Raw genomic sequence first — 19645 nt, forward strand, 5'->3', positions numbered from 1 at the left:
GTTCCTTCTTTTGTTCCTTAGACAACAATCTCCAGAGCCCTGAGCCTCTTGGTTGCTTCTATCTGAACTCAACCTAGTTTGTTAATTTTTTCTTTTTTGGTCTAGACCTGTATTTTATCGTTATGGATAATTCTCTCTCAGGAAACCCCTTTCACCAATACACGTCTACAACTACTTTCCAGCTGAACTCATTATATGTCCTCCCAAACCCTTTCCTCTCCCTAATTTCCCTGTTACTACTAAAAGTACCACCATCCTCCCAGTCACCCAGGCTCACAACCCAAGTGCATCTTAAAGTCCTGAGTCTTTATCATCTCCTGCATCCAATCAGTTATCAAAGCTTCCAACTTTACCTTTGTAAATATCTCTTGAATGTACCCCCTTCTCTCCTCTGATACTGCCACTATGCTAGTATCAAGCCCTCATCACCTTATGCCTGGACTATTGCAATAGCCTACTGGCTAGCCTGCCTGCCACAAGTCTCACCCTACTCGAATCCACTGAGCTGTCAAAATGATCTTCCTAAAATTCATATCTGACCATACCACCCTCCTATTCAATAAACTGCAATGACTCCCTATCACCTCCAGGATCAAATTCAAAATCCTATAACCTGCTTCACCCCACTCCTCACCTTTTCAGTCTTCTTATCCTTTACACTACCCTATATACTCTTTGTGCCAGTGATATTGGCTGTCTTGCTCTTCTCCAGACAAGACACTCCATCTCTTGGATCAAGGCATTTTCCCTGGATGTACCCCACTCCCAAGAAGCTCTTCCTTTTCATTTCTGCCTCCTGTCTTCCCTGTCTTCTTTCAAGTCCTAGCAAAAATTCTACCTCCTACAGGAAGCCTTTCCTAATCCCTCTAAATTCTACTGCCTTCTATACTCCACACAGCTGCCCAAATGATATTTAAATTTTTTTATACGGAGAGTATTTTATTAAACAGTTTGCACCAAATTTACAACTAGCAGCAAAATGCAAATTTTTAAGTGTAAAAAAAAACTTTGAATAAGAACAAAAAAGGAACAAAAGTTAGTAGAAATGCATGCTAGAAATATAAAGTAGGTCCCATGATATTACTTTGGCTATCAGATTTCTCCAATTCTTTAAATTGCCTGAAGATATCCGAATCAAAAAACCAAGTCTAAGTTGATTTTGAGAAGTCTATATGCAAAATGGAGGGCAACTAGGTGGCACAGTGGATAGAGTGCCAGGAGTGTAGTCAGGAAGACTCATCTTCCTGAGTTCAAATCTGGCTTTAGGCACTTACTAGCTATGTGACCCTGGGCAAGTCACTTAACCCTGCTCGCCTCAGTTTCCTCATCTGTAAAATGAGCTGGAGAAGGAGATGGCAAACCAGTTCAGTATGTCTGCCAAGAAAAGCCCAAATGGGATCACAAAGAGTTAGACAGGACTGAAATAACCGAACAACAAAAATTATACACTATACATACACACATGAATATATACATTCATACACACGTGAATGACTGAACAACAACAAAATATACAAAATGATAGTGTTAAAGCAAAGGTGATCAAGTCACTACCCCATGCAAGAAGCTCCAATGGTTCCCTTTGGATTTCAGGATAAAATATAAACATTTAAAGCCCTTCACAAAATGACTCCAACATTATACACTCATGGACTCTACATTCCAGCCAAACTAGCCTTCCTGCTGATCCTCACTTATGATTTCCCATCTCCATTCCTTTGCACAAGCTGTCACTCCCTCCTGGCTTCCCATCTCTTAGAATCTTTAGTGTTCTTCAAAGTTCAGCTCAGATTTCACCTTCTACATGAGCCCTTTCCTTATCTTCCCAACTGTTCCTGCCCGCTCCAGCCTCTTCCCTCTACTCCCAGCAATATACCTTGTGTTTATTTTGTATATGTTGTTTCCTTTCATAAAGTGTAAGGTGCTTGAGGACAAGAATTGTTTCATTGTCATCTTTTTATCACCTGTGACTAGAATAGTGCCTGGCCCATAAAACGTTAGTTGGATGACTTTTGGATTGATTGGTTCCATGAGAACGATGATAATTGTAATGATGATCATAATAGTAGGAATGATGATGATAATGATAGCTAACATTGATATAGGGTAGGTAGGTGGTGCAGTGGATAGAGTGCCAGGTCTTGAGTCAGGAAGACTCATGTTCCTGAGTTCAGATCTGGCCTCAGACACTTCCTAGCTGAGTAACCCTGAGCAAGGCACTTAACCCTGTTTGCCTCAGTTTCCTCATCTGTAAAATGAGCTGGAGAAGGAAATGACAAACCACTCCACTATCTCCGCCAAGAAAACCCTAAATGGGGTCACAAAGAGTCAGGCGTGACTGAAAAATGACTCAACAACAACCAAACATTTATATGGCGCCTACTGTGGCCAGGTACTATGCCAAGCACTTTACACATATTATCACATTCGATCCCCACAACACTCCTGTGAGTGCTATTATTATCCCCATTTTTCATGGTTGAGGAAACTGAGGCAAAGAGAGGTTAAGTGATTTGCCAGTGTCGAAGAGTCTGTAAGAGTCTGAGGTCAAATCTGAATTCAGGTCCAGTGCTCTAACTGCTGTGCCACCTAGCTGTCTCCTATAATATTGCTGCATAATAAATAGTAATTACATCTGGAGGATGAGATTAGGGATGAAATAATCGTGGAAGCTACCAGCCTCTGACCAGTCTTTGTTCTAAGGGAAGATGGAAAGTGTGAGGAGGGAAGGCATTGGGAGTAGAGAATATTGAGAAATGACTGGGGGTGGGGGGAGAGAGAGAGAGAGAGAGAGAGAGAGAGAGAGAGAGAGAGAGAGAGAGAAAGAGAGAGAGAGAGAGAGAGAGAGAGACAGAGAGAGAGACAGACAGAGAGAGAGAGAGAGAGAATATGTTACAATATATGTGTGTGTGTATGTGTGTGTGTGTGTGTATAATTTTTAAAACCATCAATCACAAAAAAGTGGTACCCAAAACTGAAGTCAATATTCCATATGTGATCTAAGCAGCGCATAGTTATTGTAGATGTCCCAGCAGAGAGCCAGCACACTCCCAAATGGATATTTAGAAAAACCCCAGTACAGGAGAGATTCAAAGAAAGACAGTAAATAGTCTCACATTTTATACCAGCTGCCTGTTTTCTTTTGTCAGATGCCTCATTTTCCTTAAGCTGTGGATCCAAAGGAAGAACTGGCTTTCTCTGGCTGCAGGTCAGGGGATAAGGGGAGGCAGCTACAAGAGCTGGCGGCCTCCGTGGCTCTTCAATCCTTCATTTCACTCCCAGTGATTTAAAGGAGAAGGACCTTCATTCCCACCTTTGTCCTCACCTATGAAACTATCAGCCTGCCATCCTACAAATCTGTCTGTTCCTCTGTGAGAAGACTCTGCTGAAAGGTCAGAAGAGACCCCCAATAAGGAGAAGAAGGGAAGGGACAGAGGGAACCCTTCCTCATTACCCCTGAATCAGGGTTAAGAGGTACATTCCTCCCTGCTCTTTCCATTCAACCTAGAAGAGGAGAGACGATGGCCTTGAAGAATTCCTCCTTAAGAATGAGGTAGAAGTAATGGTGTGATGGTCTCAAGAGTTAGGAGGCTTGGGTCCAAGAATTGATATTAAAGCTTACAGGCTATGGAACCCTGGGCAAGTCCATAATCTCTCATCTCTCTGATCTTAGGTTTTCTCATCTCTAAATAGGGGTAGTGATAATAGCTTCACTAGCAACCTCATGGGTTTATTGTGAGGAAAGTGCTTTGTAACCCCTCAAGTATAGAAATCGAACTTATTAATATTCCTGTTACCTTTATTGCTGTTATCATTATTACTATTATTCAGGGGCACAGAGGGTTGGAGGAGAAATGGAGATGGGCATGAACTTAGGGAGAATACATCCTGTTCAACGTGTTCAGCCCTGGGACATGAAAACCAGGGTCCCTGCTTCCTGTTTTGACCTTGGGAACCTGTGAATAGAAACCATCTCTGTCTCTCTGTCTCCCTGTGTCTCCCTCCCTCCCTCCTTCTCCCTCCCTCTCTCTTCCTCTCTTTCTTCCTTTCTCTCTTCCTCTCCCTTTCCTCTCATCAGGTCACTTTCCCCTAATGTATCTCAGTTTCCTTTTCTGTTAAATGAGGGGCTGAGACTCAATGACCTCCAAGATCCCATTCAGGTCTGACGTTCAATGTCCTGTGTTTCTCCCCACCTCCTATGGGAGCAATAAGCATCTTCCTCCCTCTTCACAACATTGAGACCCCTTGGAGTTAAGCGTGATTGTTACGGGAGGGTGGCGCTCGCACTCTATCCCCTTCCTGACTGTTGCGGACTCTAGAGAAGGAAAAGCTGACTGATAACATTGTAGTCTTCCCATTACAACCCCCCCACCCCCAGACCTCCTGCCCCCCACCTTATGTATGGGTAGAGAGGTAAATCTGGGGGAATTTCACACCTCCAGGAAAAGGAGCTGCTAGCCTGAAAGAAATAAGACTGTGAGACTAACTGACCAGGAAGCCGGATTGATCTAACGGTACCATTCCCCGGGTCTCCTCTCTATCCCCTATACTGGTTCTCCATCTGTGGACTCTTCTCCACCCCAACCTTTCCGCTACCAGCCCCAGGCTCTACCACATGGTTTCCATCTGTCACCCACAGCAACGGCTACATTCCTCCTGACCCACATGCCCCCCTCCCTTATCCTCCCCTGCCCCTCAGAGGGAAACACTCAAAGCTTGCAGACTCAAGGTCTCCAAGAATCTCCCTGTTTCTCTGTCTGTCTTTGTATCTCTCTGTCTCTTCTCCTCCCAGGACTGTCTCTCTCCCCCCATGTCTCTGGCTTGGCCCCCACAGAGGTTATGTTAGAGGGGACCCATTGGCAATTTCTGACAACCTAGCATCCCGGGCAAGGGGGGAGGGGGGCACAGCTCTTCAGGCTCTGCAGCCAAATTCCCGACCCTGGCCTGAGACAATGGCCCCACTGTTCCCCCACCCCCTGGGCACCCCTAAATGCACTGGATACAAGGAGCCTTTCTTCCCCCAGTTCCGATCTCAGCCCCGGGCTCTTTGCCACCACCAGAGGCTTCCCCCATGCCCCTCCCCCTGAGACACCCCTGGCAAAGAGCTACCATCTCTCCTCCTTCAACTCCAGGGTGGAACAGTTTCACTAAGGCTTGGCTGCAGCAGGAGAGATCCAAGTTAGACAGGACAGAACTTCTGATGTCCTTATGGACACCTTTTGCCCAGGCTTACATCTATTCCTCATCTCTTTCCTGCCTCCCCAAATCCCACCCACCCTTCAGGCCCAGGTGAAGGCCCCTACCTCTTTCCCCCCACCAAAGCTTTCCAGACTGCTCCAGAGCCACACTGAGTTCCCTCACATATGAATTCCTAAAGCACTTACATTCTATGCCACCATTTTAGGTATTTGATTATGCACTTAACTGTCTTTCTACGAATCCGTTTTCATGCATTTTCATTCCACCCCAGCTGAATTGTAAGCCCCATAAGGGCAGGGACTGGAACAGTGCCTGGAACATTACTGAGCACAAATAAGGCACTCAAATAGCTAGATATCCGAATGATGAAATGAAGTGTATTCATTTATTTATAACAATTCTTTATAATAATGAATAAACTTATCATTTATTTATTTATGGTTTGGATGGAGAAGACAAGAGTGACCCTTGTTTCTCCTCTGCCCAAGATGAAGAAGAAAGAAGTTGATGTACAGAGACTGAGAGACAGAAAAGATGACCTTGGCCCATAAAGAGCTGGGCTGAGGGATCTAAATGAGCATGGCAGCCCCTCCCCTTCCAGAGAGGGTGCACTGGGAGCCCCAGACGGGCAGTCCTCCCTCCCTCCCAGGAAGCAGGCGGGGTCTCCCAATATGGCCCTTGCTTAGCCTTCTGCATGAAGGGCCCAAGGTTCTGAACCTTGGAGTGCCATGAGAGACAAGAAATAAGATTTTTCCTTTAAAGCTTTGTGTAGGCATCTTCCTATTCTGAAGAAAAGAAAAAACAGAATTATCTCAAGCTTATTAAGGCCAGGAAAATTCTGGCACTGATAATGAAAGGAGTGAATAATGCAAAAGCATTTCTCGTTTGACTTTGAAAAGCATTCATTCATTCAACAAGCATCTGTTAAGTGCCAATTAGACACAGGGGACACAAACACAAAAATGAAACCGTGCTTACCTTCTAGATGCTTATATTCTATTGAGGGTATATAACATGTACATGGTTGGTTTTTTTTCTTTTTTTGCAACATGGTTAATATGGAATTATGTTTTGCAGGACTTCACATGTAAAATTGATATCATATTGCTTATCTTCTCAATGGGTGGGAGAGGAGCAGGAAGAAGGGAGAGAGAATTTAAAATTCGAAATTTTTAAAAATTGTTAATTTTTTTTAAAATGCCATTGGGAAATATTTAACAAAATAAATAATAATTATAATAAAAATAACATGCACAGAGAAATTTAAATACAAAGTAGTCACAAAGTGATTTCAGGGGAAGGGCGTCATCAATCGAAGGGATCAGATGGAACTGGTGCTTGGCTTTTGTGCATAGGGCTTTGAAAAATGCGAGGTAGTCTACGAGGCAGAGGTGAGGAGGGAATACATTATAGGCATGGGAGACAGCAAAAGCCCAGAGTCAGGAAATTCTAGGATCATAGGCCCAGAGCTGGGAGGAATCTGAAGCCATCTAGTCCAAACAGTTTATTTTACAAATGAGGAAACTGAGGCCCAGGAAGTTTAAACTACATTAAGGGATTACAGATGATGGAAGCAAGGATGTGCAAGAGAAGACGAGTACCAGAGCATGACATGGTTCTCTCAAAATAATGCTGGCAACACTAAAGCTCAGAATGAGTTGAGATGTCAAGGAAAGCTAAGGACGACCAAAAGGGGTTTCTTAGTTCTACTGGGAGACAAGAGAAGATCAAAGAAGCAATAGAGCCATTGCTTGGGGGTAGATAGGATGATGATAACTGATGGCAGAAAGAAGGCTGAGCTACTCAATTTTTATTTTCTTTCTAATTTCTCTGCAAAGGATGACGATTTTTATACTTAATATTAATATACTTAATTAATAAATTTTATACTTAATGAATTCTATAAATGACAGAACAAAAATGGCTACGAGTTGATAGTTAAGAAAAGTAATGAGATAGCAAGAGAGCAGACAGTTGCTCCTGATGAATTCAAGTCTCTTGGCCCATATGAACGACCTCCTGTCCCGAAAAAACTGGCAGATGTGATGGCAGAGTCAGTCAGTGATAGCTGAAAGATAGGCATGGTACCACAACGTTGGAGAAGGGCAAAATGTCACAATTTTTTTTTCAAAGGTCTCTAAATTGTAGACCAATGAGCTTGACTTTGTCTCAGGGGAATTTCTAGAAAGGGTCATGAAAGCGATGGTCTGTGAACAGATCTAGAAAGGGAAGCTGCGATTACAAAGAACCTACCTGGCATCGATAAGGACAAGTCACGCTAGATTAATCTTGTTTCCTTTTTTTTTTGGTAGGATTTTTAAACTAGTAGATGAGAGGAATGCTGTGGCTATCGATTACCTAGATTTTAGCAAAGCTTTTGGTAAACTATCTCCTACAATTCTCGTGGAGAAGCTGGGGAGGTATCATAGTCAGAGAGATTCGGAACTGGTTGGATCTAAGACTCAAAGAGTTCAGTGGTTCAATGTCAATGTGTCAGGAGGTCTGCGGCGGAGTATTCCAAGGATCTGTGCTTGGCCCTATGACATTTAACATTTTTATCAATGACTTCAATAAAAGCATAGATAGGATGCTTATCAATTTTGTAGATAACATGACTCCTGGAGGAATTGCTCATACAATGGGTCATGATTCAGATCCCAAGGGATCTTGACAGGCTGGAGTCCTTGGCTAAATGGATGAAATCCAATGTAAATGTAATCCAATTACAAAAGAATCAACTTTATGTGTCTGGGGCGGGGGAGAGAAGCATTGTTAGCCTTTGTTCTAAAAATGATCCAAGGTTTTCAGTGGACTACAAGCTTCATGAGTCAGCAGACAAAAAGGTTAACGGGATCCTTGGCTGTATTTAGGGGCTTAGTTTGGAGGAACAAGGAGATAATAGTCCCACTGTTCTCTGCCCTTGTCAGACCTTATCTAGAGTACCGTATTTAGTTCTGGGCATTGCAGTTTAGAAGGACGCTGATAAGGTGGGAAGGCCTACAGAAGGGCAACCAAGATGATGAAGGGCCTCGAGTCTGTGACCAGAGGACTGGTGGAAGGAACTGGTCATGTTCAACCTGGAAAAAATAAACTGGAGGGGACATGATAGCCATCTTCAAGTACCTGAAAGGATGTCATGTAGAAGAGTAATTAGACTTGTATTGTTCAGTCCGGAGGGGATATAACCAGGAGCCATGGGTGGAAATTGTAAAGAAGCAAATTTAGGCTTGTCAAGGAAAAAGAAAGTCCTAGCAATTTGAGCTATTTGAGTGGAATGGGCTGCCTCAAGAGGTGGTACGATGCCCCTCCCCCCTTGAAGGTCTTCAAGAAAAGACTGGACGACCATTTGACAGGTAAGGTTACAGTAAGGATTCCTTTAGTGCATGAATTGGACTAAATGGACACTGAAGTCCTTTCGGGCTCTCAAATTCTATAAATGACTTGACCAAGGTCACACAGGCAGTTAGCATCAAAATGAAATTTTTGACCCAGATCCTCTTCTTTAGAGGCAGTGATCTTTCCAAAATTGAGCAGGCCAGTTTAGCTGAAATGTAGAGTACCCGAAGGAATTTGCTCTAAGCCTGGAAAGGCAGGCAGGAACCAGATTGCAAAGGGCTTTAAAAGTCAAACAGAAGACTTTGTACTTTATCCCAAAGGCATTTTAGGATTTGGAGTGGGGGTGGGGAGGGGAGGGAAGGAGGTGGTCAGAGATGAGAGTCCCCTTTTCTTTATCTGACTGATGTTGAAATGAATTTGTATTTCTCAAGTATACAAAGGTGAGTTTCCACAAGGGTGGATCCTCAAGCACGTAAGGGTGGTAGACATCTAATTTCACCTAGATATCTCAATTTCACCAAGTCCCAAAGAGAACACATTTTCTTCCCCCTATATCTATCCCTCCTCTACACATCTCTATCTGTGATGAGGGCACTACTATCCTTACAGAGATCCAGATTCACAATATCAGTCTTCCTCAACTCCTCCCCTCTCTCAACCCCCAGACCCAATCGGTTTCTAAATCTTGTCAATTCTATCTCCACTGAAAGTCTCACATCTCAGCCTTCTCTCCTCTCTCCTCACCACTCTAATTCAGGCACTCATCATCACCTCTAACCTAGACTATTGCAACAGTCTTTTAAACTGAACTCCCAGATTCCATTCTCTCTCCCCCTTCATTCCATTTTCCGCACAACTGCCAAAATGATCTTGGTAAAGCTTACCATGCCACCCCCACTTTCCCCCATAACCTTCAGGTGCTTCCTATTGCCCCAAGGACAGAAAACAAACTCTTCAACTCGGTCATTGAAAGTCTTTCACCATCTGGAACCAACCTTTCCTTTGCAGACTCTAAACTCCAGCCCAAGCTTCCTACTTACTTAAGGGCAGCAATTGCTTATTATTTTCCTTTGTCCCCCTCAGGGCTTAGCACAGAAACTTACACATAGCAGACACTTCATATGTGCTTCCAGAATTGGACTGGATTGGATGAATGAATGATCCACAAAGCAGATAACTGAAAGTGACTTGGCATTTCCTTTGATCTGTCTTCCCAAGACTAATGCCAGCCACTTCCTAAGGATGAAGCCATAGAAAGTTCTGATAGGTTGTGAATTACTCCTACCAGTCTATCTTGTTTTCTCTCTGATTTTCCAAACCTTCTCTTCCCTTTACTCCAAGGGTTCTTAACCTTTTTTGTGTGTCATAGACTCTTCAGAATAGTGTTTTTAAATGCATAAAATAAAATACATGGTATTACAAAGAAAGCCACTTATATCAAAATGCAATTATCAAAATATATATTTTACAAAATGTTCATAGATTCTCAGTTAAGAATACCTGCTCTGCTCCCTTCCTGAGTCTTGGGCCTCAGGGATGTTTGCTCTAGCAGAGAACACAAAGGGTTAATCATGCCCACATTTCATCCCACTGTCCCTGATCAGGACCTGTCCTAAGATCCAGTTCTAAGGCTGGCTGGGCACTGGATCCCTGCAAGTGGAGGGGGGGAGGGGGTGCCTACTGGGTACTGGCTGGCACGGCCATGCTGACAAGCTGGCACCATCTCACACAATGTAAAGGGGCCCTTGATCTAAAGGCGGGTTGTGTGCCTGGGGAGGAGGGGAGCGAGGGGGTTAGGAGGAAGGCAGAGCCAGCTCTCTCAGGCCCTATTCATGTTTCTTGAGGTGGAGGGAGTCAGTTGGGTAGATAACTCAAAATCACGAAAAATCCAAAATCCTTTCAGTCAATGGTTTCACCTCCTCTTCCCACCTTCACCTCTGCAAGCTGTATTAGACTGTTTCCCTTCTCTTTGTCCCAGCTCCCACGCACAACTCCAAAGTGAATCCAGCCTGTGACAGTCAGAAAAGAAGTAGGAGGGGCAGCTAGGTGGCAAAGTGAGTAGAGCACTGGCCTTGGAGTCAGGAGGACCTGCGTTCAAATCCAGCCTCACACACTTGACACAATTACTAGCAAGTCACTTAACTCCAATTGCCCTGCTTTCCTCCCTCCAAAAAAAGTAGGAGCCATAATGAATAGTATCCACTGTCTCCCAGAATACTGAGCACTGTTCTCCCTGGTGAAAGGCCTAGTTTAGTCATCCTTGACCTGAATGGAAAAAGTACTGGATGTGAAGTCAGAGACCTGAATTCAAATTCTAACCCTGCTTCCATTACTACTCCTGTGACTCGGCAAGAGACTTTATCTCTCTGGGCCTCGGCCTTCTTGTGTCAAATGGGGAGGTTGGATCGGATGACCTCTAGGGTTCCTTCCAGTTCTAAATCATGCAATCTTGTGATCCCTTGACAAAATCCTAGAATTGATGGTGGTCATCGGATATACAGCAGATCTAACTTAGACAAGGGACCAAAAGCAGGCAGAAATGCTGTTCTAACACTCCCTGGCAGAATGTAGAATGTAGGTTCCTTAAGAGCAAAGGGTGTATACTTTTTCTCTTTATATCCCCAAGCACCTAGCATAGTACCTGGCGCATAGTAGGTGCTTAATAAAAGCTTGCTGACTGAGTCTTAAAAACAAATTATCCTCATAAAATTACTTTCGTGCTAATCACATAGATCCTAGTGTGTAATGAAAGGCTAGACTTGGGGACCTCAGACTAGTTGCTTCACTTCTGTGGGTTTCAGTTTTCTCATTTGTAAAATGTGTAGGTTGAACTAGATGTCTAAGCAGGGGTGTGCTGGTAAATGTTTAACAACTGGCTCTCGAGGCGGGGTGGTGCATGCACTACACAATTTTCAGTTTATTCTGCATTATTAATATTTTCTCCATTACTTTCTTAGGTCCAGAACTCAATAAAACAATAAATCAAGCCCTGATGTGTAGTTTATCAATTTCTGAGGCATAAATGAGCACAGTGAAAATTTAACAATTAGCTTTCATGAATCCAGTTCAAGCTGGCTCCAGCACACTCCTACTTGGAAATCTCCTCCAGCTCTAATGATTCTATCATTAGAATTTAGATTTAGAAGGGGCTTTAGAATCATCTAGTTGTTCAAAGTCTTCATTTTACAGATGAGAAAACTGAGGCCCAAGGAGGTGTAGCAACCATTTCTTCATTTTGGTTTTCTTTTTTCCTCTTTCTTCCTTTCTTTCCCTCTTCTGAGAGATCATTACTCTGCCTTTGGGCAGGGCTCTGAATAACCCCCCTCTAGTTACAGAAAACTAACACTTAGAGACTCTAGAATGGGAAATCCTACTGCCTTGTGTTCCCCCATCTCACAATCCTCAGTTAGGTGCCTGCCACAGGGCAGGAGCTGTTTAGGGCACTAGGGACAAGTTACAAAAGCTTCTTGATAATAACAATAGCTCATACCTTTTAGTTTTACAGTTTACAAAGCAGAAGAGGTAAACAGTGAAAATATTACCATTCCCTGATTTACCAATAAAGAAACTTTAAGCTCAGAAAGGTTTGATGATTTGCCCAGGCTCATAAAGCTAGTAAGTGTCAGGGCTAGGATTTGAACTCAGGTCTCTAGACTAAAGGTCTAGGACTTTTTCTACTACATCATTTTGTCTTATCCCTTCCAGACATCTAGCCTCAATCTCTTATGCTAAAAACTGAAATTTCTTCCTGTCATGATGTCGGGCATGACAAGAAGCCTTCAAAAGTATCCCTCCACTGGAAGATAAAACCATCCAACCCCCTACTCTGTACCTTGAACTAGATCTCTCTCTCTCTCTGTCTCTGTGTGTGTGTCTCTCTCTGTCTCTGCTTCTCTGTCTCTCTCTGTTTCTGTGTGTGTGTGTGTGTCTGTCTGTCTGTCTCTGCTTCTCTTTCTCTCTCTCTCTCTCTGTGTCTCTCTCTGTCTGTCTTTGTCTCTTTCTCCGTCTTTCTCTGACTCTCTGTCTCTGTCTCTATCTCTGTCTGTCTCTCTCTTTCTCTCTGTCTTTGTCTCTGTCTTTCTCTCTCTGTCTCTGTGTGTATGTGTGTCTGTCTCTCTCTCTCTCTCTCTCCTCCCCCCTTCTGTCTTTATGTCTCTGCATCTCTCTTTGTCTCTCTGTCTCTGGCTGTCTCTGCCTCTGTATGTGTGTCTCTCATACACAATATACAACACAACACACACACAAAACACACACACATCCCTAAGAGGGCCCAAGCAGCAGAAGTTTACTTTTGGTAAACTGAGAGTGTTCCCTTGCCCCTTGAGGGCATGGAAGGAATAGAAATGCAGGATACTCATCCAGATGCACTCCCCAGACTAGCCCCATCTCTCCCAGGATGCTGGGAAGAGACCTAGATCTGCGGCTGCAGTTAGGAGTGGGGGAGGGAGACAGAGAACAAAATCCTCAAAACCAAGCTGAGTGAAGATCAGAAACTGGTCTCCTCACCACCCATCCCAACCCCCATCGCAACTCCATGCCCAGTTGAGCCTGGTGTTGCTGCCAATTTCCCAACACTACTCCCCTATCCCCCCTGCCTCGTTCCTGCCCAAGAAGGTACCAGAGTGAGCTGACAACTCTGCCAAAATATCTCAAAGGCCAGGGAAGAGGAGGTGCCTAGCAAATAGAGGAAAGAGGGTTGATCCCAACTAGCCTTTATAACCTTTACCCCTGCATGGACTAGAGGCACTAGGAAGATTGGGGTTTGAGAGCCTTTAGACCAGGTTTGGGGTGAAAGGGATTGTCCCATAAAAGTGAAGCAAATCACACGCAAAAACACACATCAAATCAACAGCCGCAGCACTTTTGATAATGGGGCTGTAGCTTTGCCTGAGGGGGACAATCACACAGGCTCACACCCCAACCACCCCCAATTTTGAAGATGTAGGAAAGGGGTATATCCAAAGGACTCATGTTTAATGACCCACCCCACCCCCCAGTTCATCCTGAATTTCAAGTTCGTAATTAGGAAACACACTGGAGCTTGGATGTGGAGGGGAAGAGTGAAGAGAGGGGGCAGGCCGGCATAGTCATCGAGAGATGAGAATCTCATCTACCGGTCCTGGGAAGACATACTCGGACCTACAGGCACGGAATTGTCAAAGCACCAAATCTCAACCATAAAATAAAAAGGTTAAGGCAGGGGGTCCCTAAGAATTTAACCCTAAAGATAGAAGAAGAGGATTCAATAAAGACCCCAAAGCCGAATCATTCTTGGTATGGTGTTTTCCATGCCTAGTAGCCACTCTTAATAATAAGGATAGCTCTAACATTTTATGCGGCACTTTTAGGTTTGCAAAAACACTTTACATAGGTTATCTCTTTTGAGCCTCACAACGATCCTGGGAGGTTGGCGCTATTTTATTATCCCCATTTTGCAGATGAGAAAATTGAGGCTGAGAGCGGTAACTTGGCTTGCTCAGGGCTACACAGATAATACAGTGGAGTATAGCGATTCCCCACCAATAAATGCCCCCTCGTTTCCAATGTCCTTTCCAGTCAACAAAACAACAACAAAAACCTCTCAGGAAGGAAGGTGAGGTTTTTGACCAGAGGGGCACCTGGCTGGAGATGGTGAGGGTTCCTTTATCGACAGAAAGGTAGTCTCCAGATCAGCCCTCTCTGTCACACAGGCAGGATGGTCAGGATGGTGCCTTTTGGGTGCATGGCCTCTCCCCATCCTCAGCAGCTGGGTAGATGAAAGAACCCAAACAAGGGAGGGAGAGCAGCACAGCTCTGACTAATCCCCCTGGCACCTCCAGGCCAGACCCACCCACCCAGACAAGCAGCCCAAGAGCAAAGGGTGGGGGCAGGGGACTCCCCCAGAGAGCGAGGAGCCATCTGTCCTGAGGCTGTGAGTTATGGGGGGAGGGAGGCTGACCAATCTGCCCTTGGCCCTAGGGAGGAAGTAGCCCCAATTCTTAAGCCCTAAAGCCTGGCATCCTAAAGCCTGCCCTGCCTGCCCTGGAGAGGACGTCCAGCTCTGAAAGGAGCCCCCTCCCCCACTCTCTCCCTCTCCAGCTGTGTCTGGGCCTCACCAACGGAAAAAGAAAACTCGGGCAGAGGAAACGGGAGTGAGAGTCGCCCTGCCTGGCTGGCAGGCAAACGGAGGGACAAAGGGATCGGGCCTCCCCTTTCCACTCCTGCAGCCTGATCACCATTTACCTGGGCAAGTATTTTTACTGTCCACTCTCTCTGCCACCCCTCGGTGCCCACTCCTGTCCTGGCACTGTACCCATCCTTGAGCAGACCTAGTAGCTTCAGGGGTTGTTTCCACCCACATCCTGACCCAAGATCCAGAGCCCCTAGTTGCCAACCAATCAATTCCATTCCAGGAAGGGGGTCCCCCCCATGCCCAGCTCTCACTTAGGTGAACTCTGTGTGAGGTGGCAGTATCATTGCTGGGTAGCATCACTCATCTTGCCCATGCCCTGTATCCCTTAGCACCAGGCTTCCCGTACATACTCCTTGCCAGTTCCTCTCACCTGGGGGTGCCGGGGCTCCGGACGGGGAGGAATCCCGACCAGGCAGAAGGTGACTCCATTCATCGGGCAGCAGCGGCGACTCTGGGGCCGGATCAGGGCTGGGGAGGGACAGGGAGAGGGAAGGGGGAGGGGAGAGGCGGAGCCTGGAGAGGAGTGGGAGTAGCTTGGGCGGGGAGTGGGAGGAACCTGGGAGGGATAGGAAGGGGCCCCTGGAGGAGGAGGTGGAGATCTTGGTAGGGAAGGGGCAAGCCCACCGAGAAAGTGAAGAACCGATAGAGACCCCCAGTGAGGGGAGACTGATAGAGGAGCTAGAAACTGGAGGAGAGAAACAAGAAGAGAACTCACCCTACTTTCCTACCCCGATAGAAATGGAGCTCAGAGCCTGCCCTGCTCATCGGAACCCACAGGATGATAGATCAGACGGAACCCTGAGGCTGAGAAAGCAGCAAAGAGATGGGTAGGATAGAGAGCAGGGAACCGAGCTTAGAGAGCTAACGAGAGAGGGCAAAAGGAACAGAGAGAGAGGGATAGAGACAAGAGGGAAAGACTGTAGAGAAGGAGGGACAGAGAGGGAGAAAGAGAAAAGGGAGAGAAAGAGGGAGGAACAGAGAGGGAGGGGGAAGAGAGAGGGAAAGAGAGTAGGGAGAAACAGAAACGGAGGGAGGGGCAGAGGGGGAGGGAAGAATAGTGGAGAAAGAGGAAGGGAGAGAGGGAGAGACAGAAGAAGGAAGGAGAGAGAGAAAAAGAAAGGAAGAGGGAGGGGGAGAGGGGAGAGGGAGAGAGAGAGAGAGAGAGAGAGAGAGAGAGAGAGAGAGAGAAGAGGAGACGAGGAAGAGGAGGAGGAGGAGGAAGAGGAGGAGGAGAGGAGGAGGAGGAGGAGGAAGAGGAGGAGGAGAAGGAGAAGAAGGAGAAGAAGGAGAAGAAGGAGAAGGAGAAGGAGAAAAAGAAACAAAACTTGCCTCCCCTAGAACGGCCCAGATAGAGAGCTTGGTGAGGTCAGGGAAAGAGGTCAAGGACACCTTACCCAGAACTGGCAGGAAGAGACAAAGAGAAGAAATACAGAGAAACAGACATAGACAGACTGTGGTATGGGAAATAGCAAAAGAGAAAGAGAGATATAGACATATATAAGACAAGATAGACAGGCAGACAGAGGATTTCTTAAATACTTATTAGACATATGGAGACGAACAGGGACACAAAAACATGGAGCCAAGACAGAAAGGCAGGCTCATGTACAAGAGAGAGACAGAGAGAGGGAGTCAGAATCCCCTTATCTTTCGGTGGTGATACACTATGGGAAAGAATGCAGTATTCCCCATAGATCATCAGTTCCCCAGGAAGGCTTTCTAAACCAGGCTTCCTGATTCCACTCCCCCTGGAGTATGTGTGTTTGGGAGTCAAGGTAATGTAATTAAATAGGAGAAAAGAGGTAGTAGACAGAAAGATATAAAGCTGCTACCTTAATTCCTTTCTATCCCCATAATTCCTTTATCTCCCACTATCCCCACTGGTTGTGGCCTCTAGAGAAAATAACCTTAGTCTAGGAGTGTAGGATGAGAGATGAAATATTGGACAGACTCATACTCACAGACACATACCTGTGAGTCACTGGATTCCTACATAAGGCACCAAGAGTGTTTTCCAGTCTAACCCTGAGCCAGTCACAAAGATTTGCCTGGAAGGGCATCACAAGGGTGTGTCGGAAATCCACCTCCCTCCAGTCACCACCTAGATATCCCTCATCCCTCTACCCTCTGTCCAGCTTAGCAATGCTCTTACTCCTAGGGAGGGAGGAAGGAAGAAACCCCAGATTCTTTGGGTTACACCTGATCTTTCAGATTGGTAAATCCTTCCTGCAATCTAACCTCTATCTTTTCTGCTACATGAAACTCAGTGTTCCTTTCATTTCCCTTCACTTCTTTGCATATTGTATCCTGTGCTTCCAGATGATTAAAGGAAAGGATTTAGGGTCCACACAAAGGATTATGGCCTAGAGATGGGGCAGAGAACTTTCACTGGTCACCTATTTATTTTACCCTTTCCCAGTGAAACAGGGAAGAACACACTTTCTCTATGACTTGGTTGTATCCAGTATCTCCCAATCTTCTATTCCTTGGGCCAAAGCAGGATTTGGGTCTCCAGAGCCGGAAAAAAGGTGGGGGCAAGGGTAGTGCTAACACTAAGGAGCCCAGGGAGAGATTCAATTCTTATCTGTGGCTCCTTAGTCTTATGGAAGAATGTCTTTTTATTCCAATTTCTGCCCTATCCCTGGCCCCCCCTCCTCATCCCCAAATATATCCCTTAACCTCATCTCAAAGCACATGGGTGCTGAATGGGAGGTTGTCTTCTACCATATGGCTATGTGGAAATGGCTCCATCTGGTAGAGGGAAAATGCCTTCCTGAACCCTGAAACAACCCCCACCCCCACACCAAGCTTCCAGCCTCAAGAACACAGAAGGCTGACTCAGAGCATCTTAGCCCATGAATTTCCCTAATGCAGGAAATCATTCTTGCTGTCTAACTTCAATCCTTCATGCTGTAGTGGTAGTCCATTTTTTCTTGCCAGTTCTTTATATGCTCCTGTCACTTCCTCAGGCTATGCATGGTCCCCCACTTCTTTCCTTCTTGCTGCTGAATGGGTCCCAAGTGCTCTGTCTCTCCAGTGTACCCTCCCCTTCCTGGACAAACAGGCTGCTTTGGGGGGAGGGGGGAATGAAATTCACTAGTCTTAGACTGATTAAGAATCTGGACACTGGCATCAGGCATCATGACCTGAGTCAAAGGGAGGGAAGGAGGGTGGTGACTGCTGGGGTGCCCCCTGTTCACTTTTTCCAGCCTGTGGTGCCCTCAGTTCCTGAAAGAGGCGAGAGGAAATGAGCTCACACTCCCATCCGGCCAAATTCCTTAGTCTACAATACACTAGTATGTACACACACACACACACACACACACACACACACACACCCCTGACTACTACCCCCAATCCTGATCCCACCCACTTCCCAGAAAGTTCCCCCACCTCACTGCTCTTCCACACCTCTTCCTGCACTCTTGACCCACCTCCTCTGGCCCAGGCACCCATCCTGTCCCTTCACACCCCTCCACCTCTCTCTTCCATCTCATCTTATACCCCTCGTCCCCTCATCCCTTCCTTTCCTGTTGCCCCCAAAGCTCCAGCCCCTTTACCACCCTCCTACCTTCTTCCCCATCTGATTATTTTCCTTCCTCACATCTCATTACATCCTCTCTCTCTCTCTCTCTCTCTCTCTCTCTCTCTCTCTCTCTCTCTCTCTCTCTCTCTCTTCCTCTCTCTCCCTCCCTCCCTCTCTCCCTCTCTGTCCCTCTCTCTCTTCCTCTCTCTTCCTCTCTCTCTCTCTCTCTCTTCCTCTCTCTTCCTCTCTCTCTCTCTCTTTCCCTCCCTCTTTCCCTCTCTCTATTGCTTAGATATTGGTGGCTGGAGCTGAGGGAGAATTTATAGGTAGGTGGATATGGCTAAACAGGGTCTTCCTTTCCCTCCCCAAACATGCCAGGAGAACTCCTAGGTGGAGATTGAACAGACACCAATTGATGGTTCTATATCAAGGCTCATAGGATTCAGGACTGGATGGCACCTTAGAGGACATTTAGTCTAACTCCATTTTTTAATAGAAGAAACTGAGGCTGATAGGGCAAGTGACCTACCCAAGGTCACACAGATCCTGGATGTGAAACCTCTAAGGTCTCTTCCAACTCCAGATGCTGTGATGAAGAGGATAGTGAAGCCAAATCCAATTCCCTCTAAAAGTGGGGATGTGGGAAAGTAGGGAAGAGAGTTGGGAATAAAAAGAACAATCCAGCAGACTAGCGTCTCGGAACCTAAAACTGACCCTGAAATACACCCCGTCCCAACCATCTTCCTCCAAAATATGAAACAGGAGGCCGGTACTGAGAAAGCAGGGGGAGGGGTCTTGTTCTGGGAGGGAATTGTGACAGTGGAGAAAAGGTTTGACTCCAGGCATTAAAACCAAAAGAAACAGCGCCCTCTTGTGGACAGATATAGGCAGGCTGGAGGAACCTAAATTGTGGACTTAAACCAATTTACTGTCTGCTCCCACCTTTAATCATTTTACCCTGGCTGCTCTCCTCGCCCTCCCCCACATCCTTTCTCCCCCTACCTCTCATCTACCGATGGGTGCTCCCAGTGGAGCAAGAGGTTGGCCACAGATCCAGGATGGGATTGCACCAAGTGCTATCTCTATATCCCAGAAGAAATGATAGCATGAATTTCTTTTGAAGGGTATCTACTGTAGTCTTGCTGCATCTTGCCAGCCAAGCAGTGGGAGGGAGGCATCCACTCACCATCACCTCACTGAGGCCACCAACTTGATATCACATACCTGAGAAACACTTCTACCCTATAGGGAAAGGGGCAATGAAAAATGTTTCAGGATTTCCTATATTTAGAGCTAGGAGGTCCCCAATAATCTCCAAGATGAGGTGTACACACCCTAAGTACAGGGGTGGAGAACCTGTGGCCTCGAGGCCATGTGTAGTCTTCTAGGTCCTTGGGTGCAGACTTTTAACT

The 19645-nt window shown here is 45.9% G+C and overlaps 1 protein-coding gene across 1 annotated transcript in view; it reads right to left on the minus strand.

The window, feature by feature from the left end:
• The window catches only part of ARHGAP23 (Rho GTPase activating protein 23), a 118700-nt gene extending 103560 nt beyond the window's left edge, over window positions 1–15140 (minus strand). Inside the window, exon 1 of the mRNA XM_036756895.1 lies at window positions 15078–15140. Within this exon, the coding sequence (XP_036612790.1) occupies window positions 15078–15140 (63 nt within the window). The remainder of the gene's footprint in view (window positions 1–15077) is intronic.
• Between the last annotated feature and the right edge of the window lie 4505 nt (window positions 15141–19645).

The sequence above is a fragment of the Trichosurus vulpecula genome, chromosome 4 (assembly GCF_011100635.1).
Source record: "Trichosurus vulpecula isolate mTriVul1 chromosome 4, mTriVul1.pri, whole genome shotgun sequence".
Taxonomy (NCBI): Eukaryota; Metazoa; Chordata; class Mammalia; order Diprotodontia; family Phalangeridae; genus Trichosurus; species Trichosurus vulpecula.